This window comes from Phascolarctos cinereus, unplaced genomic scaffold (assembly GCF_003287225.1).
Source record: "Phascolarctos cinereus isolate Bilbo 61053 unplaced genomic scaffold, phaCin_HiC Scaffold_5;HRSCAF=322, whole genome shotgun sequence".
Lineage (NCBI taxonomy): Eukaryota > Metazoa > Chordata > Mammalia > Diprotodontia > Phascolarctidae > Phascolarctos > Phascolarctos cinereus.
The window spans coordinates 41,623,909-41,646,788 of record NW_027555958.1 but is presented as its reverse complement, the minus strand read 5'-3'; the positions used below and the strand labels follow the sequence as shown (position 1 = coordinate 41,646,788).

At 42.3% G+C, this 22,880-nt stretch overlaps 1 protein-coding gene across 1 annotated transcript in view; it reads right to left on the bottom strand.

The window, feature by feature from the left end:
• Positions 1–22,880, bottom strand: part of HNF1B (HNF1 homeobox B) — an 87,898-nt gene that overhangs the window by 51,294 nt on the left and 13,724 nt on the right. Inside the window, 1 exon segment of the mRNA XM_021005554.2 lies at positions 19,568–19,806. Within this exon segment, the coding sequence (XP_020861213.1) occupies positions 19,568–19,806 (239 nt within the window).

Here is a 22,880-nt window from a genome sequence, read left to right as displayed (position 1 = left end):
CATTCAATTTTGGGACTGCCAAATCAGCCTGTGATTCCTCTTGAGTCTGCAGGCCACTAAAATTCCCTTAGAGATCGTTATCAGACAAACTGCTATTTAATGACTCCTTCTCTATCCTAATTTTGTGAACCCCTGTAAGACTTCACATTTACCCATATTTTATTACATTCACCCATGATTTCCTCTTCTGAGATCCAACCCAATTGTCCAGTTGTCTACCATTAAGCCAGATATTAAAGAGATTTTCAAAAATATGTAAAACAATGCTACTCTTCTCACTAAATATTTTTTTTTGTTTTAGAAAATAGCTATTTTTCATTAAAGTGATTATGTTCATGTGTGATGGGTTTATTATTGTCATTTCATATGAATTAATAAATATTTAAAATTTTTATCTGGTTTAATCCTAACATGGAAAATATCAATAGATATGACCAATATAAACAAAAGTTCTTTGGGAGTCTTCGACAATTTTAAAATGGAACAAGGGGTCCTGAGACCCCTCAAAAAGTTTGGGAACAATTACTCTCCGAGTATTGAACTCTTCCTGGATTCTGACTCAGCTCCAGTGGGCTAACCACCCCTCCTCACTCAGTGTCATCTGCAAATTGGATGAGAACACCACCTATACTTCTATCCAAATCACTGATCAAAATGCTCTTCTGAGAAAGTCCAAGCACGGAGTCCTGGGGTATGTCAGTCGAACAAAAGTAGTCCAGGCTGAGTTACAGCCCCCATCACTTCTTAAACTCGTCCCTTCAGTGGACAGGCAGACTCTTGGCTGCCTCTCAAAGTCTGGAAAGTCCTGAGTTATAAGATGTCTAGTTTATATCCATTGTAAATCTGTTTATTGTGACTGGCTCCTCCCAATCTGCTGCTGCTGTAAAGCTCTGATGACCCCTCAATAAAGCCGGAAGACTTCTAACAGCACATAGTCCCTGACTAGGGAGGGAAGGAGAGAGGGAGGGAGAGACAATGATTGTAGCTGTAAAATCATACAATGGCGCATACCCCAACTGGGGATTCAGCTTTCTGAGCTGAACCCAGAGGTACCCAAGGCTCTCAGAGCTACTGTTTTAATGATCTTCTTAATATAATTAAGAATTCCCCCACCCCATTCCACACACAAAGGGATTTATCTCATTTTTAATCGAACTCCCTCACTCCTCAGAAGCTGACTGGACTCCTACCTTCTTGGAAGAGGAGGAGTACTGTTCCTCTATGCCTCTAGTGCTCTTCGTCCCCAACTACCTCATATTTATTTTCTATTTAATATTATTAAGTACTTAGGATCATAGATCAAGAGTTGGAAGAGACCTCAGAAGCCAATTCATCCCGAAACCCTGGTTTTATGGGCTAGAAAAGTGAGACCCAGAAGGCTTGTGACCTGAGATGAGATAGTATTTGTACCATGCTTAGCATTGCCTAGGACTCAGTAAGTGCTTAATAAGTGCTTCTTCCCTTCCCCTTGGACAAAATCATACAGGTAGTAAGCATCATAAGTGGGATTTGAACCCAAGTCAAATCTGGCTTGGTTCAAATTCTGTATACATTTATTTCCTATCAGCTTATGTACGTATGTTTTCTGCTTCCGAAGAACATAAGCTCCATAAGATAGGGATAGCTTCACTTGCCGGGTAGGGTGAATCCCTAACACCAAACACATAGCAGGTACTTAATAATGCTTGCTAATTGGTTGATTAGAAAAGAGGCTTGCTCCAGCAATAAACTAGGTCATAGTTGATTTTTAACATCATTATTTAGATTATGTAAATAAATGAAATCCATGTAGATACATTACTCTAAAGGAAACCACATTGCCTTAAAGTAGCAATAAAGTAATTCTTAACTCACAAGGAAAAAAAAAAGAAAATGATATTTTGCTCAGGAAGCACAAGGATCATAGATTGAACACCAGAAGGAACCATCAGAGGTCATCTCTAAATGGTTAGATGGAAGGGACCTCAGAGGTCATCTAGTCAACTGCCTTCATCATACATATGAGGAAACTAAGGTCCAACCCCTTATTTTAAAGATGAGGAAAGCAAATCCCAGAGAGGTTCTGTGAGGTTGACATACACCAGTGACCTGCCCAAGGTCATCCAGGTAGTAAGCAAAGCTAGGATCGCACAATATTCTGACTCCACACCAAATTCCTTCCACTCCATCACACTATCTCATGGGCCGCAGACTGCCTCCTCCTCCCCAGCTTCACAGATGCTTCCAGAGGCTCCTCAGTCTGGGGAGTGATGCGCTCAGGGGCCAATCTAAAACTGTCCCAAAGAATCATAAATCTGGCATGGCTCTGTGACCCAAAAGAAGGTTGCTGACTTTCCCTTGGAAAGTAATTAAGAGCCAAAGATCATCTGTTCTGTGTTATTCTCTACCTCTGGGGGAGTTGATGAGGTGGGTGCCCTGAGAAAGCCAGAGCTAAGGTTTACTCTGTAGGACTAGAAAACATTAAAATGATTGAGTCCTTTCCTTGTTAACTCCTGACCCCCCAAGGGCTGGCCTAATAAAAAGATTGCTTCTGAGGAAATTTCATCATGTCAGATGGTAGGGCCATGCCCCAGAAATAGACTACCCACCTAAGAGAGCTAAGAAAGGCATCAGGAGTTATGAGTTGCGGGGGTTGAAGTCCGCTCTGAAGGTTTCATCTATCAATTCGACAATCGGATTCGAGAAGTATTTTTTCAGTGCCTGTTATGTGCCAGGCACTGAGCTGAGCACAGGGAACATCCTTCAGCTGCTCCTCTTGGACTGATTTCCCAACAGACATTCATTGTTCTTTCTCTTTCCTATACTCAGTTTGACTCTTTTTTGTCCATCCCCTCCCTCTTCTTCTTAGTTCTCCCCACTTTAAAAAAAACACATTGGAGGACCAATACGGGGAGAACAAAGGCCTGGCCTCCTGAGCAGAGTGCCCCTCCTGACTAGCAGGTTGGAGGACCGATTACCAACAGGCTTTGCAAAAGGAAGGTGTTTACAGCTCCTTTTAATGAAAAGGCAAAAATGCCTTGTTGGGGACAGGGAAGTTCAGGGTCAGCTCTGGCTCCTAGCTTGTGAACCTGACCTCCCATCATTCTCAGGGACATGGGGAACCTTTCCACCCCACCCCACCCCACCCAGTGCGTATTTCCTGATAGGCTATACCTTGGCAGCAAGCAGAGTGAACTGTATTTGGGAGCCTTTTGTCAATATTGCCTAGCAGAATGCCTGTTTTGAAATGTTCCTAACATGCTAAAAATGAAGAGCACAGAAGAAGGGGAACATTTAGCTTGTGTTTATGTAACATTTTATGGTTACCAAAATTTTCACATAAATTATCTCACTGGATCCTCCTAGTAACCCTAGGGGATAGGTAGCTGGAGTATTTGATCCTCTCAACAATAGGTTGTGAAACATAGGTGTTGTTATTTTCCTCATCTTACAATTGAAGAAACGGAGGCAGGCAAAGATTAAGTGACTTACCCAAGGTCCCATAGCTAGTGTCTGAGGTAACTCAGGTCTATCTTGACTTAAGATCCAGTGCTCTATCCATTATGACATCTAGCTGCGTCATTACTTTTTTTTTTTTAACCAGACAAGGGATTGGTTTAGGGTACTGTCAGCGAGGCAGTGATTTGCAACTGCCTTGCATTTAAATCTTAAAGAGTTGCTTAGGAGAACTGAAAGATGAAATGGAATGATAATGGTCATACAGTCAGAGGCAGGAGGCCAGATCTCTATCCATTATTCCATACTACCTTTCATCCCCATAATACAGAGGAGAAAACTGAGGCTCAGAAGAGATGAATAACTTCTTCCCTCTCTCCCTCCAAATACCCCTCCACTCCCCAAAAAGGACACAGCTAGTAAGTAGAAGGATGGAATCAGAATCTCAGGTGTTGTGTTTGTTTTTTTTTTACTACACCTTGCTACCTTTCAGTCAAAGGTCCTCATAATAGGCTTCTAGTTAAGATAGAGACATGAAAGGTCACAGAAGAGCCCAGATTTCCCACTTGTACTCTAGCAGTAATTACAAACCAGAACCAGATTGAATAATGATGAAAAAATCCAAAGAGAAAGATTCATAAGTTTCTTTATCCCATTCAGGGTGACACCAAAAAGACACCCAGAAGTTAAGAATGGTTGAAAAACATCTCACCAGAAAAGCCAGGATCAGTTGCGGTGAACATGCCAAAAGTCCAGACCAGCCCCTGACCAGGGACAGCTTGACACAGAGTTCCAACAGGGGCCACCAAAGACTGCCACAGGAAGAGGTAGAAGCCAGTGGCTAGAAGTCCAGGAAATGCAGGTCAGGAGCAAACAGAGTCTGATCGCCCCACAAAAGAGTGAAAAGGCAAGCAGAGTCTGGCCCTGGCACAAAACCTGAATCACAGACTGAAGCTGGAAACAGGAGGAAACATCATAAAACACTGAACACTATGAAGAAATATGGATCAGGAGATTCCCAAGAGGGAAACTCAGAAGAGGCTAGCTCCACAATATAATAGAGAAAAAAAATCTTGGAATATGAAATTCCAAAAGACACACAGGCTTATAATCGAGAATGACTTCTTCCATAACACTGAGTATAATCACAGTGTGGGGGAGGGGGGGAGAGAGGAGAGAAGGGGGGGTGGAATGGACTTAAATAGGGGACTTCTAAGCATTTCTGATGAAAATACTAGAGCTGAATAGAAATCTCAAAGTGAAAACACAGGAAAAAAAGAGAAACCAAGAAAAGTAGATATTTTTGAACAATTGGAGAGGGCTAAGTAATGATGAAGTCCTTACATTCTATTGTTGTTGTTCAGTCTTGTCCAACTCTTTACGATTCCATTTGGGGTGTTCCTGGCAAAGAAACTGGAGCGGTTTATCCAGCTTGTTTTACAAAGGAAGAAACTGAGGCAGATAGTGGTAAGTGACTTGCTCAGGATTACATAGCTAGTGTCTGAGGCCAGATTTGAACTCGCAAAAATGCCTGACTCTAGGCACAGCACTCCATCCACTGTGGCACCTAGCTGCCCTTACATTTTACTGGGGGAGAAGAAATGTGTTCCTTCAAACTCTTAATGTCTTCAAGGATTACACAGGGAATTAATTGAGACCAACAGAGGGCCTAGGGATGGTTCTGTCTAAGACAGGAAAGAAAAGGGAAGGGGAAAAGGAATATACTCAAGAAAAAAGGAGGAAGAAAGTGGTAGAACTTACTGTCTCATAACTAGAGTATGTGAAAAAGAACAGCATATAAAGACCAAGTAATGCATCAAACTCAAAAGGGAAAGGTGAAGGAGGAGCTTAAGAAGGAGAGTAAAGTAGGATGCAAAACAACTCCAGCTTAGGAGAGTAAAGGAGGATGCAAAACAACTCCAACTTAGTAGTGTACAACATAAAGAAAGGACTAAAAGGAAAGTGTAATAACCAATTACTGGGGTCTTGGTCTAGAGGACAAGAATATGAGCAGTGCAGTAGGAAAACAGTAAAACTAGACAGGGTTAAGGAAATAAATAAGGAAACTATATCATAACTAAAGGCATAATAGACAATGAAATAATATCAGTATTTTATATAAAGGTTGATACTTAATATGAAACAGTTCAATTTTAGGGAGAAATAGATATAAAAACTACAATAATTGGGGATTTCAATCTACCCCCTCTCAGACCTAGGCAAATCTAAACAAAATGGTAAAAAGAAAGAAGTTAAGGATGGACACAAATAGAATTTTAGAAAAGTTTTATATAAATAGCTCTCTGGTAATTACTGAATAGGAGAAAGGAATATACATATTTTTTAGTCTTGTATAGTACCTTTACACAAGTTTATTAAGCTATAAAGCAATAAAAACTTCATAAGGGAGTGCAGAAGAGTAGAAATATTAAATATACTCTTAACTGACCACAACACAATAAAAATTATTATCAATAAAGAACTTTTAAAGTAAAGGTTAAAATTTAAAATGGAGAATAATTTAATCCTAAGGAGTGTGGGCCAAAGAATAAATAATAGAAATGAAAGATAATTTTATTTTTAAATGAGGGAACAATATACCAGAACTTTTGAGTTGTGGCCAAGAAGTCCTTAGAGTAGAGGTTTTTGTCTTTCAGGAACTCCATAAACTTAGATAGAAAAAATCACATCTTTATTTCAATATCATTGGCTTCCTTTGTAATTCTATATATTTCATTTTGTGCATTTAAAAACATTATTCTGAGAAGAATGGGCTTCACTAAACTGCCAAAGGATGAGAATCCCTGCTTTAGAGGAAAATTTATATTGCTAAATGCTTTTATCAGCCAAAGAGTGAGAGAATAGGGTGATGAACTAGACATGAAATTAAAAGAATTAGAAATATAACAAAATTTGAAATGCAATTAAACAAAGGTATAGAAATCCTGAAAAACAAAAGAAAATATTAACAAAATTGAAAGCAAAAAACCTCAATTGAATTGAAAAATAATAGAACTGAAAAATAAAATAGGAGCTTTAAAAAGACTAATAAAATAAGCTGCTAGCTGCTTTAATTTTTTAAAAGACGGATAGAAAATAAACTACTGACATGAAAAATGAAAAAGTAGAATTCACAACAAATAAAGATGAAATAAAGGAAATTGTTAGAAAATATTTTGCTGAATTATATGCCAAGAAAATTCATGACATATCAAATGGATCAATATTTACAAAAATATATAGTACCTGGATAAACAGAACAAGAAATTGAGAATTTAAATAACTCAGTCTTAGAAAAAAAGAGAAAAAAACCATAAATTACGTCCCAAAGACCCCCACTTCCACTCCACGACTAGATGAATTTACCAGCGAATTTCAAACATTCAAAGAAGAATAAATTCCAATATTTCATAAACTATTTGCAAAAATAGGAAAAGAAGGAATCTTACCAAGTTGCTTCTATATATGATTCTGATAAACGAGGGAAGGATAAAACAGAGGAAGAAAATTATAAACCAATAACCTTACTTAATGAATATCAATGCAAAATATTTTATAAAATATTAACAAAGAAGCTATAGCAACGTATTAAAAATATTATATACTACAATTAGGTTGGAATTATATCAGAAATGCAGGATTGGTTCAATATTAGCAAAACTATAAATGTAACAAATCATATTAATAACAAAATCAATAAAATTATGATTATATCAGTAGATGCAGATTCTAGATGCAAAATTTTCCTTCTGGAAAGCAATTTAAAATTATACTCCCCAAAGTCACTGAAGTGTGCATATGCCCTTTGACTCAGCAATGCTACTTACTATGTATACATCCCAAAGAGATTAAAGAAAGTGAGAAAGGACCCATATGTACAAAAATATTCACAGTAGCTCTTTTTTGTTGTTGTTGTAGCAAAGAACTGGAAATGAATGAGGTGCCCATTAATTAAAAAACAGCTGAACAAATTAATGTATATGACTTTAATGGAATATTACTGAGTCCTAAAAAATGGTAAAGGGATGGATTCAAAGAAACCAGAGAAGACATTATTGGTGAGCAGAAATTGAACAATTTATATGTCTTTGTCAAGAAAAACAACTTTGAAAGATTTAAGACCTCTGAGTGACTAACCATGACTCCAGAAGATCAATGATACAGCATTCTTCAAAGTCCCACCTCATGAGAGGTGATAAACTAGAGATACAAAATGAGACATGCATTTTCAGATACGGCAGATACATCATTAGTTTTGCTTGACTGTGCTAACTTGTTACAAGGGAGGATGTGGGTTCTTTTCTTGGCGGGGAGGGAAGGGGTAAAGAAGGCATAGAGATGCCCCCCAAAAGAAAAGTAGAAAGATGAGCAGCAATAAAATATTTAAAGAAACTACGCAGAAGGGATTGAGGGAAGGAGGTTCAGAGGGTAACAAAGAAAAGCTGGATAGCTTTGAACCAAATGTGCTGAATTCAATATATAATTAAAAAAAAAAAAACAAACCCGAGCTATGCATAATGAGATTCACATTTTATATACATATAATCCTCTCTCACCGGTCTTCTTTATCTATGGAAATGTTCATATTTATTGGTGTTTATCAAGTACAGAAGGAAAAAAAAGCAAAAGTTTTAAATAAACAAAATGATAGTAAGGATGATGATTGGGAAAAGGAAGGAAGAAAACATGCCTTTACTAAGTATCAGCTCTTTATCAGGCACTGTGCTAAGTGCCTTAAAGATATTATCTCATTTGATTCTCACAACTCTGGGAAGTAGGTGCTATTCTGATTCCTATTTTACACTTGAAGAAACTGAGACAGACAGAGGTTACATAACTTGCCCAGGGTCATACAACTGTCTAGTAAGGGTCTAAGGTAAATGTGAACTCATCTTCCCAACTGCAAGCCTGGTGCTCTATCCACTGTGCTCTCAGCTGCCTAGGCAAAGAACAACTGAGGAACAGGAAAAAGGGACTTCCATAATACCATTAAACAGCTCTACACGTATGTTCCAATTGCTCATAGGATTTAGGACTAGAAGCAGCCTTTAATACTCTTTTGTTTTGTTTTGTTTTTTTCAGATAAAAGAAAATGAGGCCCCCCAGAGGGGAAGTGACCTACCCATGTTCATATAGGTAGTAAGAAGTAGAGTTGAGATTTAAACCCAAGGCCTTTGATTCTCTATCCCACCTCTATTTTTGTTGTTCAGTCATGTATGACTCTTCATGACCCCATCTGGGGTTTTCTTGGCAATGAGACTGGAGTGGTTTGCCATTTCATTTTCCAGCTCATTTGACAGATAAGGAAACTGAGGCAAATAGGGTTAAGTGACTTATCGAAAGTCATACAGCTAGTATGTGTCTGAAGCCAGATTTGAACTCAGGAAGATGAATCTTCCTCCAGGTACTTTATTCACTGTACCACCTAGCTGCCCTTTACTACAATGAAAAAGATGCGGGATTTTAAGTCAGAGAATTCAGCAGCTAAGTGGCCCAGTGGTAGAGTACCAGTCTTGAAGTCAGGAGGACCCGAGGTCAAATCCAGCCTCAGATACTTAACGAGTGCTGTGGACCTAGGTAAGTCACTTAATTTTGTTGGCCTCAGTTTTCTCATCTGTTAAGTGAGCTAAAGAATGAAATTGCAAATCACTTCAGCATCTTTGCTAAGAACGCCCCAAATGGGGTCGTGAAGAGTCAGACACAACAACAACATAGTTAGAGAACCTTGGTTCAACTCCTAGCCCTGGTTGGAATCTCAGCTCCTTCATTCACTCCCTCTATGATTTCACTTCTGGGCCTCAGTTTCCTCACCTGTAAAATGAGGGGGTTTAACTAGACTCAGAGGTCCCTTTGAGCTCTAAGACTGTGATCCTATGTCTATGTGGAATATATTTGTTCATAAGCTTCCCCTTCTTTGCTCCTATTTTGAACTAAAGGACTCCATGAGATAACACATATGTTTTGGCAAACCCTAAAGCACTATAAAAATGTTAACCATTACCATTGTTGTTTGTTGTTGTTTTCATGCATAGCTTGTATCCTCCTGCCAAGTCCACCTAGGTTTTAGTTCATGGTCTGGATTATCCAACCAGGAACCTTCATCAAGGAGATAGAAAGTGTCCTCCTCCTAGGAATTGCCCGTGTGTGTGCTCTGGGCTTCCAGGAGGCCCTGTCTCCTCTCCAACACTGGCGCCATCTGTACTCAGTCTTCCAATCTTTGAAGGATCCTTCAGGGAGATAGGCATGTTCACTAGGGCAGCCTGTTACAATAGGATCCCATATCTTTCTCTCTGGTCCTCTTTGTGAGCAAATGAAGCCCTCCTGGTCTGGTGGGCTGGGTTTCTTTGTATGCAGCCCCCAGAATCTGGCTGGTTGGCTATCTGAAGGTGGGGGCACAGCAGACAGCAATGTGGGTTAGCTTGGTTAATCTTATTAATATCCCGATTGTCTTACTCAACTAAATGATGGCCTATGGGGTGGTGCCTTAAGATAATGTGACCTTCAAATCCAGCAGATAATGGGATTGCCAGACAAAGTCCTAAGGCAGAGGAGTGTGGAGACAATGCCTTTACAGTAACCTCACTCTATTCAAACAAAGTGTTCACCTCCGACTGAAGTTTTCAAATGAAGAGCTCAAATTTACTCCTTTTTCTGAACTGAAATAATCAGTCCTTTGGAAACAACTGCTATTATTTACTTGAGGTTGGGGTGGGGGGGGGACTTTGCTGCTAAGATGAATATTTTTATGACTGCCCTCATAAACTGCTCCCCATTGTCTCCTGCCTAAGGGAAGGAGGAGCTCCCAGGGGTGAGCAAAGGGTCCTTGGGTCCCGTTCAGGGGCCCATTAAGTTGTTAAGACATTTAGTACCCACAGGCATTCGGACTGCAAGGGCAGTTCAAATCCTAGCAAGGCTAGGGATGGGGGTGGTGAAAAGAAGCTTTCATTTGCACCCCCCAGCTCAAGGGACAAGTCTGTCTCAGAAGCCAAGAGTTGGGGAGAAAGCAGTAAAGTGGCCAGACAGGCCAGACTCACAGCCCCCTCCCTCCCCAGCTATAGCCATCCTCCTTCCCAAGCCTCTTCGAAAAGAGCTCCAGGAATATGGGATTCAGAAGGAGCTGGGGGAAGGAAACGTCATTTTGGTGGCTGCTGACTTCCCAGCAGACAGCTGTATTCAGTCACAGCACCTATCCCTCCTGCTCAGTTTAGGGATGTCAGCTCTTAGGAAGGACAGAGCTTCTCTGGGTTAAGCATCAGCTTCTTTTTCCTGCAAGATAGAATCTGACTGCTAGGAAGGGAAGATGAGTTGGGATACTACGCTGACTACTATGGGGGAAGAGCACAGACACATAAGATCACAGATTGAGGCTAGAAAGGACCTCAGATGCTTTCGAATGCAGCCGATTCATTTTACAGATGAGGAAGTAACATGACTTGCCCAGGGTCATACAGCTAACAAGTAGAAGAACTGCAATTCAAACCCAGGTCCTTTGAATCCAAGTTAAGTGCCTTATCCACTATACCAGAAGTTCTTAAAGTGAAATCTATAGACGCATGAAGGTCCCTGAGACCCTCTCAGGGGGTCCACAAGGTCAAAACCATTTTTATGGTAATATTGTCATTTTAATTTCTTATGCAGTAAATATCATTAAATATAACCCATACAAACAAAGTTCTTGGGGGAAGGGAGCGCTCCATGTTTTTTAAGAGAGCAAAAGGGAGGCAGCTAGGTAGCACAGTGGGTAGAGCACCAGCCCTGGAGTCAGGAGGACCTGAGTTCAGATCCGGCCTCAGACACATAACACTTACTAGCTGTGTGACCCTGGGCAAGTCACTTACCCCATTGCCTAGCCAAAAAAAAAAAGTGTAAAAAGGTCCTGAGAACAAAAAGTTTGAGAACCACCATATTGTCACATTGCCTCATTGATCTCTATTCTGTAGCTAAGGCCTGATAGGCAGTGATATAAAATCTAACTGACATAGACAGGAAGGAGAAATGACTCCAGGGAGTTGAGAGTGGCAGGAGAACTATTTCTTGTGTGGGGGTCTCTTATGTTCCACATTCTGGTAGGAAGAGAAATGAACTCAGACCCAAGTGGCAGGAAGTCCTAGAAAATCTTGCACATGTAATCATGGACAAACCACTTTCCTTCTCTGTAGTGAAGTTTCCTTAAAACTTCAGATCCTGAGCAAGTCACATCAATTCTCTGTGCCTCAGTTTCCTATTCTGTAAAATGAAGAGGCTGGATTCAATAGCCCCTAAATAGTTCCAAATCTATGATCCTTCTTTATAAAACAGGGAGGATAAACTCGCCCACATTCTACAGCAGAGGCATCAAACACTCCGCCCCGTGCTCCCAAAACCAAATTAAAATGTAATATTTAACTAACTAAATAAAAAATAAATAAAATAAATAATAAAATATTTAACTAAACAAATAAAAATACAATAAACATAGAAAACATTATATGTTAAAACTAAGTCAATACACAGCTCACAGGGATCCTTATGTACAGATTGGAGGGCCCCATTTCTATGTGAGTTTGAAACATTGCTAGATAGGGAAGAATGAAAGAGATGAGGGAGAGGAAAGATGAATAATGTCTGACTTTTAGAGATTATTTTAAGACTCAGAAAATGCTTTACATCTATTACTACATGTGATACTTCCCACCACCCTGCAACGTAAGGACTGCAAGTATCATTATCCCTGTTTTACAGATGAGGAAAATGAGGCACAAGAAGGAATTGCCCAGGGTTATACAACTAGCAGCTATCAGAGGCAGGACTCGAACCCACATCTTTCTGGTTTGTCCAGAGTGCTTGCCATTACTCCATCTCTTTTCGGCCCTGGAGACTGTTCTTTTCAGTGGGGCACCTACATGAGCCCCTTGCTCTCAAGGATAAAGGGTATGACGAACAAGCCCACTGGTAGGTCTGATGAAAGCAAAAATCATGGCTCGTGCCAAGGCTAGATGGACTCTCATCCCACGCCAACTTCCTCCTCCTTGCTCTCCTCCAGAGCAATCAATACAAGCACCATCCTCCAACCAGTTCCATTAATTCCCTCCACCTTCCCCTCTGACCTCTCGCAGCCTTTCTCTAGACTCAGCTCCGGAATCGAGGCAGAAGCCTTCACTCCAATTGGGCTCAAAAGGAGGTTCAGAATGGCCTGTCACTGGGCCCTACAACCAGGGACAGCTCCTGCTGGCTGGAGCTGGGATGGGGGAGACAAAGGCCATCCAGGCTGAAGATAAATGAACCCCTCAACATGCTACAGTAACTGTGTCCCCTCATAGAGGAAAACAAAGGATTGCCCCTGTAACACTTGCTGGAAAAGATGAAGGCACATCAAAGGAAGCCAGGCTCGTTCAAAGCCCCAACTTAATTGTCAATTAAGCATGCATAAGGGAGAAAACGCCATGACAACCCTGGGCCGCATGCTGGTGTATTATTGTCGAGCCAGGGGAGAACACTGAAAACAGCTGATTTTGCTGACAATGTGTTTGTAGGGCACCTTGTAAGCAATCAGCACATGACAGTAGCAAAGCTCGCCTCCTCCTCCCCCCGCCCTGGCCCTATTGTAGAGGACATTCCAGGGCTAGGGTCACCCGGTGGTCATCATGGACTTGCAGAAGGTGGATGGATGGTGGACAGATGCACAAATCAGAGTGGGCCAGCACTCTAAACTGGGTTGGCAAGACAGGGACCGTGCTGGCAGACAGAAAGAAGACTCAGCCTTCCAGTAAACCTCACTACATAGAAGGAAAGTAGCTTGTCCATGGTTACATGCAGGACTTTCCTCCATCTCGGGTCTTTCTACCAGAATGTAAAACACAAGAAACCTCCACCAAAGGGTCCCCTCCCTGTCTATGCCTACTAGATTTTATATCTCTGCCTCAGCTCAGATAGGGATTAATAAGGCACCACAACAGGATAGAGAGGGTCTCAAAGCCACCTCCCTCCCTTCCCTGCAGAGGTGGGGGACTATGGGTGTGGAACCCTACAAATCATGTCAGACTTTCTCAACATGTCACTTTTGCTGAACTATTTTTTTCCTGTTTTTTGTTCTTTGTTATAAGGGACAGAGAAGAGAAGGGCTATGTTGGTGATGTTAAAAAAAATCAGAAATTTATTTTTAAAAAAGCAATCAGCAGGACCATACTGACAATTCATTTTGCAATGTCTTGTCCTACATCTCCCATTAATTTTTCAGTTAGGTGCCAAATATTATCAATGGCTCTCTTTTAGAGTTCTGGCCAGTATGGAACAAAATGGGCATATCATTTAGGACCTGAAGATAGAAACCAGAGCTTTCATGTACTCTTCAATTCCTGTTTCCCTGTCTCTCCTGTCTCTGTACCTGCCATCTAGAGGGGCATAGTAGAAAGAGGCCTTGTTTAGGAGAAAAAGAACAGGTTCCAATCCCACCTCTGACTCTTGAGTGACCTTAGGCTAAGTCATTTTTCCCTTTAACTCAATTTCTTCATTTTTAAGAGGGCTGGAGTAGATGGCTAATCCTTGTGTGACTAATTAAATCACTTCACTCCATTACAGGAGAATGCAAGTCCCTTGAGGGCAAGGGTTAGCTTCAATTTTGCCTCTATGTCCCCAGCATCTCATAGCTGATATGTAGTAGGTGCTTAATTATTTGTTTATAGAATCAAAGTATGATTCGCCTCTTTGGGACTCAGTGTTCTCATCTGTAAAATGAGAGGGTCCAATTAAATGATTGCCAAGGTCTTCCTAGGTTCCCACTACTCCCATTCATAGAGATGTCCTCGGGATGCCATGTTGGGTCACATTGGATCTCTTTGAGGAGGAGGGAGGGAGAAAGGAAGGAGAAAGGAAAGCTGCCAAGCTTGGCTTAAGCAATTGGCAAGACCATGGAAGGAACAGTAACAAAACAATTAAAGCTGAAATTATCCTGACTAAGCCTAGCCCCAAAGAAGAGATAAGAGAAGGCCTCTCCCTCCCTTGCTTGCAGAGATGGAGGACTATGGGTGTGGAGCACTGTAGATCCTGTCCGACTTTCTGAAGGTGCTTGTTTTGCTGAACTATTTTTTTTTTAATTCTGTCATATGTCAGAAGGGAGAAAGGAAGATACATTGAGCAATGCAGGTGACATAAAAAAATAGGAGGTTTGTTGGCTAATTAATCCAGGGGTGTCCCAGAGAAACAAGAAGGAGCAAACACACACACACACAATACACACACACACACACACACACACACACACACACACGAGAAAAAAACCTTTCCAATTTCCTGGCACTTGTGGGCAACCAAGTGGCACAGTGGATAGAGCACTGAGCCTGGAGTCAGAAAGACCTCAGTTCAAATCTGCCCTCAAACATATAACAGCTGTGTGACCCTGGGAAGTCACTTAACCCTGTTTGTCTCAGTTTCTTCATCTGTCAAATGAGCTGGAGAAGGAAATGGCAAACCACTCCAGTATCTTTGCCAAGAAAACCCCAAATGGGATCACAAATGGTTGGTCGTGTCTGAAAAAATGACTGGACAATAACAACAGGGGAAATGAGGTGGCCAGTTCTGGCAACTGACAGTAATATGCTCCATGTTTCCAAACCCTAGATTTCACTATTTCATCCTCTGGGTTCAAACCCACTTAACCTCTTTGGGCCTCAGTCTTCCTTAGTGAAAGGACTGAGCTAGATGACCTCTGATCCTATAATCACATCCCCATAACTCAGATGGGCAAACTGAAAAGCAACATTGAGCCCAGCTATTATATTTTCTCTGCCCTCTCACTCCCTTCGAGGATCAGCTCAGGCAGCCTCCTTCCTAATAGAGACCTTTCTTTCCTCCTTCCCAGCTGTCCCTTTGCATTGGTTTTGTGCTTTCTCTTCCTGCACAAGGTTGTTTCTCTCTGTAGAAGACATGCTCCAGCGGCCAAGAACTGTCTTTCTATTCCCACCAAGTGGCACGTTAGGTGCTCCACAAATTCTGCTCTAATCAAGTTGAGTTGGATTTGTCTGTGCACTGCTGCTGTTAGTCATTTTCATGACCCCATTCGGGGTTTTCCTGGTAAAGATACCAGAGTGGTTTTGCCATTTCCTTCTCCAGTTCATTTTACAGATGAGAAAACTGAGGCAAACAGGGTAAGTGACTTGCCCAGGGTCACACAGGTAGTAAGTGTCCAAAACTGGATTTGAACTCAGGAAGATGAATCTTTGGCATTCTATCCACATTGGTCTATGCTGAACTTCTACAATTGGTAATGCTTTTTCTCTCTGATTATAGGATCAGATGGGTTTGGCCTACATTGAGCCACTTCAGAAAGGCCTCTTTCTTCCCATGAATAATTTCATCACTGAGCAAGGGGTCAGCTAGGTGGCGCAGTGGATGGAGCACCGGCCCTGAAGTCAGGAAGACCTGCGTTCAAATCCGGCCTCAGACCAAACACATGACAGTTACTAGTTGTGTGACCCTGGGCAAGTCACTTAACCCCAATTGCCTTAAAACAACAACAACAACAACAACAACAACAACAAGGAGCTTGTATCTGGGCCTACAATGGATACTCTATAAAGGGAGCTGAGTTAACACAGTCCTGCTCTTTGGGAAGGGGCCATGAGAAGACAGGGAGGTCAATTCCAGGATCTGTAACAAACAGGCTGTCCACTAATAACTACCAGTGTGGCCCCACTAGTTGTCTTCTGGGAAGAAAAGTACTAGGTCACTGGGGCTCCCATATGTCAACGAGGTCCCAGTGATTTGGAAACAGATCCCAAGGTTGACTTGGGCACATATGTTCTCACTCTTAATCCTATCTCTACAATTAAATTAGCTAAAGATCAAAGCAGATGATAATAGTAAAGTTGTGAGCCCTGTGCCTGGCACGTAATAAATGCTATAAATGCTAGCTGTTATTTTATTATATATTGGAGAGAAACTGAAACTAGAAGTCAAGAAGCCTGACTTTGCCCCCAATAGCTATGTGATGTTGGGCAAATCACTTTACCTCATTATGACTCATTTTCTCCAGTGAGGAAGCTGATCTACACAGTCTTTAAGGTCCAATTATACCTCCCTTGAGTTAGTAGTATTCCCCTTTTTCCATTCCCAAATTACCTGTGGATATTTTATATTTACTTATCCATATACATAGGTGTTTTTCCCTCTCTAGTCGAGGGCACAGACAGACTACTTATTTTTTGTCTCTGTCTGCCCCTCCACCAGACTCTAGCATAGTAATCTCGTATACACTAGGCATTTAACAAATGCTTCTTGAATTAGTGTTATAGGATCTTAAATCTTTAACTAGAAGGGATCATATTGTTCAATTCCTCTCCTCCCCATTTTATGAATGAGGAAACTGAGGCCCAGCCAAGGTAAGACACTTGTCCAAGATCACACAGATAATAAGAGTGGGGGGGGCAGAATTTGCACTCCAGTAATAGGATTATGGATTTAGGGCTGGACCTCAGGGTCCATTTAAACTAACTCCCTCATTTTACAGATGAAGAAACCGAGGCCTGGGGATTTGTCCAAGGTCATATAGGTAGTAAATGTCAGAGGCAGGATTTGAAGCCAGATTGTCTGACTCTGGGGTCAGCTGATTTGGATGGCAGGACCTTTAGAGCCCTAACATTTTGGGGTCCCATGGAGCCCAGGCTTTCAGCCCTGGGAAGGGCCTGAAAGTTCTGGGTTTCAGCTGGCCACGACCATTCTTGTAATGCTATTGTTCCAGCCCAGCGAGGCTGTTTCTCAGTCCCCAACCCCCATGCCTGCTTTGCCAGACTCCACCATCAGCCCCTCCAATGTGGGGCACAGGGAGCTGGCCGCAGTAGGGAAGAGAGCAGTCTAAGCTAGTGACCCCACAGTGACCTCCCCACGACCTCAGCTTGTCAGAGAGCCGCTGGGCTTTTGTTTGCAGCTCAGGCTCCCTGACTTTGGTGTGGAGATCACAGGTAACGGCACAATGCACATTGTATTCCCAAGAATGCCTCTCGGCCCCACCCCTCCCCCCAGCCCCTCCTTCTCCATTCAGCCCTTTTGCTTACTACAAACTGTTTTCCCCAAACTCAGCTCACAACCAGACGCTAGCGGTTTGCTGCTTTCCTCTGAAACGCTTTGTCTTTCCCCAGAGGAGCTGAGTTACCCTGAAACTCACCCCAGCCTGCTCCCAGGGCCTCCCCGGGTTCTCAGCAAGCCACCATCTCTTCTTACCTAGCAGCAAGAATAATAGTAATAATAATAACTGACGTTGACAAAGCACTCCGAAGCTCCCCAAGCACTAGGGACACATTGTCTTTGCTGCCTCACAACACAACTTGGGTACCAGCGATATTGTTTTCCTTATTGTACAGAAGCTCAGCAAAGTTGAATGACTTACCCAGGGTCACTCAGTATCAGAGGTGACATCTGAGCCCCCTCATCTCTGCCTCTGAGTTTCCCTGGCTCAGCAAAGTTGAATGACTTACCCAGGGTCACTCAGTATCAGAGGTGACATCTGAGCCCCCTCATCTCTGAGTTTCCCTGGCTCAGCAAAATTGAATGACTTACCCAGGGTCACCCAGTATCAGAAGTGACATCTGAGCCCCCTCATCTCTGCCTCTGAGTTTCCCTGGCTCAGCAAAGTTGAATGACTTACCCAGGGTCACATGCCCAAAATAGGATCTGAACATGCCACCCCCCCCACCTCAGCCTCTCAGTTTCCCTATGCTTCCTTAAGTACTCAGCCAAAATCCCACCTTCTGCAGACCCTTCCCCATCCCCCCAGCTGCTAGTGCCTTCTTTCTCTCTTATCCTGTATGTAACTAGTTATTTACACTTTGCTTCTCCCATTAGATTGAAAGCTCCTTGAGGGGAGGGGACGATTTTTGCCTTTCTTTGTATCCTCAGAGCAGGCACATACAAAGCACTTGATAAAGCTAGCTCACTGACCAAGTGACTAACTCCACCTGACCACATTCATTCCCTAACTCCTAGCCATCAGTACAAAGGGTAGGGAGCCTAAAGGCATATGTTTAGGTTGTAACGCTGAGGCACGGTGCCTGGCATACAGTAGGTACTTAATAAGTGCTTGTTTAATGACTGAGTGGATGATGTTTGTTGCCTCTTGGAAGGAAATGACTCTTTCTCAGCTCGGGAGAGAACAGCCATGACCACGGCATCTGAATACTTTCCCTGGTATTCTGGCCTCATTAGCCCAACCTGCTTTGGTAAGGTCATGCCGATGCCACTCATAATTGGTGCCCGCGGAGTCATCGTGACACTTGGACTGGCCCCGGAAAGTAAGTCCCTGTCTGGTCTCAGTCTAGAACTAAAAGGTATCTCAGAGGCCATCTTGTCCAATCCCCCTCATTTTACAGAGAAGGAAACTGAGGCACAAGGTGATTTCAAATGAGGTTGCCCAAGATCACACTGGTAGAACAGATTCCTCTGACTATACTAAGCTGCACCAGGATGACCCAGAAGAAGATCAAGGAGAAAAGATTCTATTTCGGCTAACCTAGTTGAAAAAGGATGCCTGGCATCTGCTCGATCAGAATGCTCGCTGGAGAGTAAGCACTATGCTAGGCCTACACTTCCCAGATCATGGAGGACACCAATAGGGACAATGGCTCTCAATCCTTACGTGAGTAAGAGTATGAGTATCGGAAAGCCATCTTCACAAAAAATGCTTCTGAACTCCTAACTGCGCGGTGCACATTTTAACATTTATGAACCCTGAAGCCAGAAAAAGTGCCCTTTCACTATCTCCCATCTGATGCACTCCCAGATCTTAGCATAGTGCCTGACACATAGTAGGTGTTCAATAAATATTGACTGATTGATGAGCTCCTGAATCAGCAGACATCCAGAGACAAGTATGAAGAGAAAGGGACCCCTCCCTTGAAACATTAGTCCTTATAGTACAACATTGAAAAGGGCAAAGGGGCAGGAGTCTCAACCCTTGAATCTCACTGTACAGAGCCACCTTCTCTAGTCCTACATTCCTCCTTAGAAAAACATTCTGCCTCAGAGGTATTGCCAGTAGCTTCCTAGGAATTACCCAAAGCATCCTTTTACTAACTGGAGGGACCAAGAGACACTTAGTGGGAAGAGCAGGCCCTGCCCACTTCAGCAGCCTTTATGTGGAGAGGTGCCCACTCAGTCTCTTTACCTGATAGCTTACTTGGAGGAGAGGCACTTGGTTGAGTGTGGTGGGGGGAGCCGTGGGACAACATTGGGTTCAGGCCGTGTGGTTGATTTGTGCTATAGGCATCCATGGCCAGCTTCTGGCGGAAGGCTTCCTCTTTCCGGCGGTTGGCAAACCAATTGTAGACACGGACTTCAGTAACCAGGTTGGAGCCCAGGCCATGAGCTTTTGATGGGGAGACTCCTCTTTGCAGACATTCTGCCCTGTGAGCAAACAAAAGAGAGATATGGCGAAATAGTATGGGGGGAGATTGGGTTCTTTGGGATTTAATATCAAGCAACAGTCCTTGCTAGGAATACCATGAGGCTAAAGTTAGGGTGCTGGGGTAGGGGTGGGGAACTGATTTCTATAATTGAGCCCTGGGTCATTAGATGCAGACAGGTTAAGAAGATCCTGGACACTAAGTCACAGGATTTCCTAGCTCTTCTTTCCCCCGCCGCAATTCCCCAAAGAACTGCTGACTATATACTCTACATCTACTCTCCAGCAAGACATCTTTCTTCCTTTCTTTCTTCTCTCCTCTCCTCTTCTCTCTGTCTGTCTCTCTCTCTCTCTCTCTCTCTCTCTCTCTCTCTCTCTCTCTCTCTCTCTCTCTCTCCTCATATGGCATTTAGAAAAAAAACTTCCCTGCCTCTTAGTATCCTTTTCCCAGCCAGATCTCTCTCTATCTCTCTGCCTCTGCCTCTGTCTCTGTCTTGTCTCTTCACCCCACCTCCCCTTCCTTTTTTCCTTCCTTCCCATTATGGGCTTCTTTGGCAATGTGATGAAGTCAGAATATTATTTTCACATAAATAAAATGAAGTAAAATAATGGATTACAGAGCAAAACAATTCTATTGAAATACAGTGATGAAAATTTAATAAGAAAAAAGAAAGAAAAGGTAACAGACCCCAGGTTCACAGATCTGCTGAATCTCTGCTCTATAGGCTGAAAACATAGCTATGGCTGAAGGGCAGCCTGGTGCAGTAGTGAGAATGTAGGATTGCTAGTCTAAGGGTCTGAGTTCAAATCCTGGCTCTGCCACTTACTACCCCTATAAGCTAGAACAAGTCACCTTTCCCAGCCTCAGTTTCCTCCTCTATAAAATGAAAGAGTTGAAAGAACTCAGTAACCTCTGGAGTTGCTTCCATTTTCAAATCTGTGATCCTATGACCAAGCCAAAGAAAGCCAGTATTTACATGGACCATTTGGGCAGTTCCTGATGAGAGGTGAATGGAGCAGTCCCAGCTTTGGTCTTCTGGGAACTTTCAAATTTGTTATTTTTTTTCCCAAAATGTCATCTTCTCCATGGTTCACAGAGCTAGAAGGGACCTGAGCCTTCCTCTAACCATAGACTTATAGATTTACAGGTGGAAGGGTCCAGAAAGGCCTTCTGGTTCAACTCCCTCATTTTATAGAGAAGGAAAACTGAGGCCCAGAGAAGTGACTTACCCAACATCACACAGATTAGAAGTGGTGGAGCCAGGATGAGCACCCCATCCTCTGATTCCAAATTCACTGTATCATGCACAAGGTCACATGAGTGCCTAGAAGAGGATTTGAACTCAATTCTTTCTAATTCCAAGTCCAGGACTCTAACCACCAAGCCATCTACCAACCATCTCATTTAATGAGTAGGGAAACTGAGGCATGGAGAGGTGAAGCATTTGTCCCCAGGTCACACAGGGAGTAAGCAATAGGACAGCAATGGGAATCCAGTTCTTTTGACTCCAAATATAATGTTCTTTCTGTCGTAAACTGTAACATTGTCTCTGAGACGACCATTCCAGCCCCTATAGAGTACACTGTTCTTTGGGGAACGTCCAGTTAATGAACAAAGAAGTATGAGAGAAATAGGAATTCTTATGCATCTGCCATCTCCTATGAAGTGGGATCTGGAAGAGTCTTTGAAGGACAGAGGATGTGGTTTAGTGGCTGATAGGTGGTAGACCTAATACTCCTGGCTGCCTCAGTCTGCCGGGAAGCCATCAAAGTGATTGAAAGGCCACTCTTAAGGTGGTGGGGGCCCTTGGTTTTCCTGTGCTCATTATCTGGGCATGGTAAGAGCAGATTAGGGCTCATGTGGCATTTAGAAAAGGATTTTTCTGCCCACATTTCCCTCCCTAGCCAGATCTCACCACAACCATCAGTGCCCACACTCAATCCAGCCAAATAGCCCCATGCCACTCAGATTGAGTTTTGGAAGCCACACAAATCTGTATTGGGTTTTGCACTGGTTGAAAGTAATAAAAAAAAAATGAATGGCATTCACAGGGAAGCAAAAATGTTCAGATCCCATCTCTGACACTCCCTGTATGACTTTGGGCAAGTCACTTAACCTCAAGAGGCCTCAGTTTTTTCATCTGTAAAATGGGGGCAGGGGGTTGGATGGCTTCTGTGGTGCCCCTCCAGCTCTAGATCTAGATCTTATGATGGAATTAGTATCTGTGTGACCCTGACAAGTCATTTAACTTCTCTGGGCCTCGGCTTCCTCTGCCATAAAACGAGAGGGTTTAACTACATTGCCCCTAAATTCTCTTGTAGATCAAAATCTATGCTCCTGTAACTCTACATATGGGATGGCAGCATAACACAGTGGAAAGCGTGCTAGATTTAACATCAAAGGACCTGGGTTTGCCTCTTATCCCCACCCAGCATTTCTTACCTGTGTGACCTCAAGCAAGCCCCTCTAGGCCTTAGTTTTCTAATCTATAAAATGAGAAGGTTGGAGTAGTTTTCTTCTAAGAACCATTCCTACATTTATGGACCTGTACCAGCTTCCAACACATAGTGAACACTTAATAAAAGCATGTTGACTTAACACTTGCTGACCTATGAATCTGGATGAGAAAGGCAGAGTTGAAACACACACACACACACACACACACACACACACACACACACACACACACCAAGTCCCAGGACTTCTAACAATTATCTCAATTAAAATTTGCCTTTCAAGCCATAGACATATAATTAGCATTTATTCATAATTTAATATTATATTTAGATATATTACATAGCATTTATAATATTAATTATAATGCAGTAATGCTGTTACTAGATTATATATTCATATGATGTTAATGCACTATTGTGATGATATCGATTTTGGCTATATTAATGTTGTATGTGATATTAGGATAATGTAATTTATTTATGATAACTTATTTATAATAGATTTTATAATAATCACCATAATATTATAATGTCACTGAGAGCATAGTATGTACTGTTACCCATGAGATGTAAGCTCCTTGAGGGCAGAGATTTTTTTGCCTTTATATCCACCAGTATC